This window comes from Triticum dicoccoides, chromosome 6A, assembly GCF_002162155.2.
Source record: "Triticum dicoccoides isolate Atlit2015 ecotype Zavitan chromosome 6A, WEW_v2.0, whole genome shotgun sequence".
In the NCBI taxonomy this organism is placed as follows: Eukaryota; Viridiplantae; Streptophyta; class Magnoliopsida; order Poales; family Poaceae; genus Triticum; species Triticum dicoccoides.
The window spans coordinates 591,002,815-591,009,006 of NC_041390.1; the positions used below are offsets into that span (position 1 = coordinate 591,002,815).

At 49.5% G+C, this 6,192-nt stretch overlaps 1 protein-coding gene across 1 annotated transcript; it reads left to right on the forward strand.

Annotated features, from left to right (window-relative positions):
- The first annotated feature begins 3,666 nt into the window (after nucleotides 1–3,666).
- Nucleotides 3,667–5,193, forward strand: LOC119318208 (mitogen-activated protein kinase kinase 5-like). Its single transcript, XM_037592728.1, has one exon. It carries the CDS (start codon nucleotides 3,764–3,766, stop codon nucleotides 4,880–4,882), a length of 1,119 nt encoding a protein of 372 aa, XP_037448625.1. The 5' UTR covers nucleotides 3,667–3,763; the 3' UTR covers nucleotides 4,883–5,193.
- The last annotated feature ends 999 nt before the right edge of the window (nucleotides 5,194–6,192 follow it).

Here is a 6,192-nt window from a genome sequence, read left to right on the forward strand (position 1 = left end):
AGAGACCCTTAGTCCTCTCTTTGATTTTTTTGTCCATCCATGATAGTTTCTCTCACGAGTGGACAAATGGAGGCACGTTGTCCGGAAGGAAAGTGGTTACCCCGTGAGTTAGGGTAGATTGTAGCACCTCTCATCGTAAATGATTTGGCTATTCACATCTACTTCACGCACTCGAGTTAATGACTTGTGACAAAAAAATATTAAAGGAAACAATCTATAGAATCAGACGTACGTGTCTTAATGCTATGTGACAAAACAGACTTATAGTAACGCTCGACACAAGCGTGTGAACCATAGTAATTATGAAAATGGTCTTGAAAGCAGAACTGTAAAGGGAAACATGTATACGGGAATTTCATGTATTTGGAAATAGAACATGTATAGTACGTGTCTTCTTGTCCCCCACACCGCCATCAAGCGTGCCAGCCCAACCACAATTATCCGTCAGCACTAAAAACCCAACTCCTCCCCATGACCGTCTTGTCCATCCATGAAAGTTTCTCTGGCTATTGGATTATTTGGGTACGCCCGTTGTCTCGAAGGGAGGTGGCTCCCCGCGAGCCCGAGTATAAATTTTTAAATCAACGTCTTCAATGGTAAACGATCTCTATCCCCACATGTACTCACACACTTGAGTTAATGATGCTCAACAAAACAAATTCCCAGAAATGGTCTATACAAGGACACGTAGCTATGTGACGAAACCTATTCCAAGAACGGTCGATGCAAGCACACATATCTGAGTGATTACGAAAATGATTTTTATAGTGGAAATCGTAAAAGTCAACATGTAGATGGGAATTTTGTGGATCTCGAAACGGCCGATCTTCCTGTTCTCAACGCTGCCAGCAAGCTTGTGGGCTACATCCCAGCAACGGTTGATACAAGCGCACATATCGGAGTAATTAGAAAACCAGTCTTGAGATTAAAAAAATTGTAAAGGGGGACATGTATACCGATGTTCCTATTCACCACACCACCATCAAGCTCACCGACGCAAAACCCCAGTTGCCTGTCGGCGGTGGAAACCCTAACTCCTTCCCGTGACCGTCTTGTCTATCTATGACAGTTTCTTGCGCTAGTGGACTATTTGGGGAGGATTGTTGTTGGGTAGGAAGGTGGCCGATTGCGAGCTCGGGTAGAATTTCCTAAAAGCAGCGGCTCCCGTCGTAAAACGACATGGCGCTTCACGTGTACTTCATGCACTCGAGTTAATGATGCGCGACAAAACAAATTAACGGTTCAGACGATCACACGTAAGAGAGTTAATGTCACGCGACGAAACAAATTCCCGGCAACGATCGATACAAGCGCACGTACGGGAATAATGACACAAACGCTTCACAACGGAAATCGTAAATGCGGGCATGCACATGGCAATTCCGTTGATCCTAAAACGGAAATTTAAACCCCGTCGATGGGATCTTAAAAAGTCGATGTTCTCGCACGGCAATTTTACAGGATAACCGTAGGCTCATTTCGTTTCACAGAAATACAATACAGACGCATACATTCACTAGTTTGGAATAGAGGTAAATACATCGGGAGTCTTCAAACTTGCACGCGACGGTCAGTTTGGTGCACAAACTTGTAAAATACATGATTCTGGTCATTGAACTTGTGCGAACGTGCAAATACGGTCACATATCCCGTACATGGGCGTATCCGATGCTTGGCTGCCTGCTGTCAGCAACAGAGGCGCTCAGCGCAGCGTGTTTTTGCACAAAACCCCATAGCCTTTTTTATTTGTGAAAAATTAACAACTGGTGGGTCCCACTTATCAGTATAGAGCGAAATTTAAATACGAAGAAGTGTGTCGCCCAATCTAGAACACACGCCTAAGGCGAGGTTACAATCCGGCCAAGCCACTCCAACCCAATCCTGTGGATGTTTACGTAGTATAACTTTGCTTTACTGTACTATAACGAAGGAGCTCGTGTAGCAGAAATGGGTTCCATTTTGTGCGGCCTATTTTGCATCTGCTCTCCTTTTTTTTACAGATTAATAGATATGTAGTATGTAAATTATAATCTCAATAATAAAATGACTTTCAAATATTGTTCATTTATTATTTTAAAATAATATTTATGAATTGTAAAAGATATTTGCATAATTATAATACAAATATTTTTTAAATATTCATAATTGTAAAAACATTGTTTTCAAAATTTGTAGAATAAGTTTAAAAATAAAAATAATAATTTTAAAAATAGTAATAATTAAAAAATGTATGTATAGTTGCACCTGTTCGTTTTTTTGAAAATTTTGAAGCAGAAAACTTTGTTCATGTATTATTTTAAGATAATATTGTTAATTAAAAAAATTGTGTCATAATAATAAAGTATTTTTATAATTACTATTCATAAATATTATTTTAATTATACAAGAATTTCAATAATTATACACACGTTTTTAAAATCTTATGTTTGTATAAGTAAAATATTCATAATATAAAATCTAAAGTCTTGTTATGAATATTTAATCGTGTCAAATATGTAAATTATATATTATTTTTGAATATAAATCATGATTAAAAATTATACACAAGTGAATATTCATAAATATTTAATAAATATTGTATTCATCATTCTGTATAATTTAAATATAAGCCATGAGTGTATAATTCTTTTTGTATTCATTATTTTTTTATTTAATAACATTTTAAATGTCTGTATTAAATAAATATATTTTATGTAATACACAAGTTTATATTTCATAAACTGTTGACTCTACATTTTACGCAAGAACATGTGTCGAACATCGTATTAAGTCACGTCATGTGCACGACACATATTTAGTTGATAATCCCGGACATTTTCAGTATAAGTGAAATTGTATCTCATGTTAGACACGTAAATGTTCCTGTTGCAATGGTTGGGTCTTTCTTGTGCATACCTGAGCTAGCTAGACCGAAGACCCACCACCCGCGCTTCTGTATTTCGCTCCTCGCTGGAGCGTATTTTTGGTACCAATGATGATTGTTTTTTTGCAAATAAACAAAGGCGAGGCTGTTTTAAGCAAGAACATGTCGCACCGAGTGCCATCTTGTCATTGACAGTGGGCCTTGCACACTCTGGCCTGCCAAGCAAGCATCGGATACGTCCGCGTACGGGATATGTGACCGTATTTGCACGCTCACGCAAGTTCGATAACAAAAATCACGTATTTTACAAGTTTGTGCACTAAACTGACCGTCGCGTGTAAGTTCTAAGACTCCCAATGTATTTACCTCTTTGGAATATATATAGGAGTATAAATTTCCCCGTTGTTACGTGTCACGTGGTAGAGATGTGGCGTGATGAGTGCTGCAATGTTTGGACTGTGCCCCAAGTGAATGCTGTTCCGGAATTGCAGAGTAACGGAGGCGACGGCCGGCCGGGAGGCAGGATGCAACGGACACGGCAAACCAGCGGAACGGAATGGAACGGAACATCACCGGTGAGCGAGAAAGGGGGGAGAAAAGCGCTGTGGGAAAGTTGGTTCTTTTATTACCGGGCCTGCCTGCCTGCCGTTCCCCCGGCGTCACGGCTGCATCTCCATCGGCTGAGCGAGCAGAGCTCCCTCCCTCCGTCTCTCTCCCCGTCCCTTGGCCTCCCTCGCGGCTATAAAAAATACTCGCCTCCCTCCAATCCCTCCTCCCCGACCCGATCGATCCCACCCCACCCCGCCCCATACGACGGCAATCGCCGACGCCGACCGATCCGGCCGCCGCGCGGAGCAGGGGAGGAGCCAGCCTCGCCTTTCGGACCGGCCAGACCGCGCGATGCGTCCGGGCGGGCCGCCGAACGCGCGGCCGGGCCTGCAGCAGCAGCAGCCCGGCACGCCGGGCCGGGCGCGGCGCCGGCCGGATCTCACGCTCCCGCTCCCGCAGCGCGACCTGACGTCGCTGGCCGTGCCGCTGCCGCTGCCCCCGCCCCCGTCCTCCGCGCCGTCGTCCACGTCCTCGTCCGGGTCGGGGTCGGGGTCGGGCGGCGCGTCGTCCATGCCCATGCCCATGTCCATGACCCCGCCCAACTCGGCCGGCTCCGCGCCGCCCGCGCCCCCGCCGCTGGGCGAGCTGGAGCGGGTCCGCCGCGTCGGGAGCGGCGCCGGCGGGACGGTGTGGCTGGTGCGGCACGCGCCCACGGGCCGCGCCTACGCGCTCAAGGTGCTCTACGGGCACCACGACGAGGCGGTCCGGCGGCAGATCACGCGGGAGATCGCCATCCTGCGCACGGCGGAGCACCCGTCCATCGTGCGCTGCCACGGCATGTACGAGCAGGCCGGCGAGCTGCAGATCCTGCTCGAGTACATGGACGGCGGGTCGCTGGACGGCCGGCGCATCGCGTCCGAGTCCTTCCTCGCGGACGTGGCGCGGCAGGTGCTGTCGGGGATCGCCTACCTCCACCGGTGCCACATCGTGCACCGCGACATCAAGCCGTCCAACCTGCTCATCGACTGCGGGCGGCGCGTGAAGATCGCCGACTTCGGGGTGGGGCGTATCCTGAACCAGACCATGGACCCCTGCAACTCCTCCGTGGGCACCATCGCGTACATGAGCCCCGAGCGCATCAACACCGACCTCAACGACGGCAACTACAACGGCTACGCCGGCGACATCTGGAGCTTCGGCCTCAGCATCCTCGAGTTCTACCTGGGCCGCTTCCCGCTCGGGGAGAACCTGGGGAAGCAGGGCGACTGGGCGGCCCTCATGTGCGCCATCTGCTACTCCGAGTCGCCGGCGGCGCCGCCCACCGCGTCCCCGGAGCTGCGGAGCTTCATCAGCTGCTGCCTCCAGAAAAACCCGGCGAAGCGGCCGTCCGCGGCGCAGCTGCTGCAGCACCGGTTCATCGCCTCGCCGCCGCCGCAGCAGCCGCAGGCCCTCGCCGCCCCGCCGTGCTGACGGCTCCCCCGCCGTAACCAAGTTAAATTCGGAGGGATCATGGGTGGACGGTGGCCGGTGGCGGGACGTGGGATCTAGGAGGAGAGGGGCGATCGATCTTTCCTCCTCCTCTTAGCCATTTTCGGTAGTGAAGCCACCACCACAAATTTACCCATCCAATCCCTCTGTTGTTGCCGTCGCTCCTGAAATTAAGCTCAATCTTTTTCTTTAGTTCCTGTTAATGTCAATTAAATGTTCTCCCCTCCAAATGATGATGATTATTCTGATGATGATGATGATGATTATTCTGATGATGATGATGATGATGATGATGATGATACAGTATGGGCTGTTAAAAATGCAATTTCTTGTTCCGAATTTGATCTGCTAGGAATTGTAGGGAGACGATGAGATGACGACAGGAGAAGCTTCTTGGATGCCGAGGCGGATTCGGCCGGATCGCCACCATGGATATAAAATATAAAAATGGAACAAATTTTTGAAACGGGGGGACCAGAGCAGCCAACTTTAATCGGAGCCCTCTCTTGCTTCTCCCTCTGGTGTTCTTGGTGAATCGCATCGGGCATCCTCTTTATTCGCGTGAAAAAGATGGGCGCTCCTAGTAGCGACCGCAATGGCCGTCTATGTATGTAGAGAGAGTAGCCGCAATCATGCAAGGCACATCGGAGCAGCAGCAATAATGGGCGCATCCATCCGCAATCATGCAAGGCACATCGGACCCGTGCTGGGAATGGGAATGGGAATGGATAGATTTGTAGGCCTTGGAAAGGGGCGGCACACACAAAAGGAGCTCCATTCACGGAGGCAGCCCATGTGGCGCGGCGTGGAGCTTTCTTTCGTGCTCGCTCGTACGTACCCGCTGTACGTACGTGTCCCATGACTCTGGCCGGTAGGCCCGGCCGGGAATATTTTGCAAGTAAATGGTCGTGTGCTGCGTGCTGCACAAACCGCAGTAAGTGGAGACACGCCTCTTCTCGTGCCATGCCGCCATGCATTGTGCACTGGCACGCAGGCGGCACGAAGATTCCTCGCTCCGGCAAACTAATGGCGTGTTTCACCATTGGCAGCTTGGTGGATTCTTCTGGGAAAGGCGCGTGTGTGTGAGAGAGAGGAGAGAGGTCCCTGGCTACGGCTAGGTACCTACTCCTACGTAGGACGACACTGTTTGGAAGTTTCGTTTCGTGGAGGGGGGAGCAGTGAGGAGGGGTCACGTCGCCGGCGTCACCGATCGGATCCGTCCATCATCGATCGCCGCCGCAGGCCTAGGACTGCCAGCATGATGCGCCTGCCTTCTGACACGGCCATTGGTG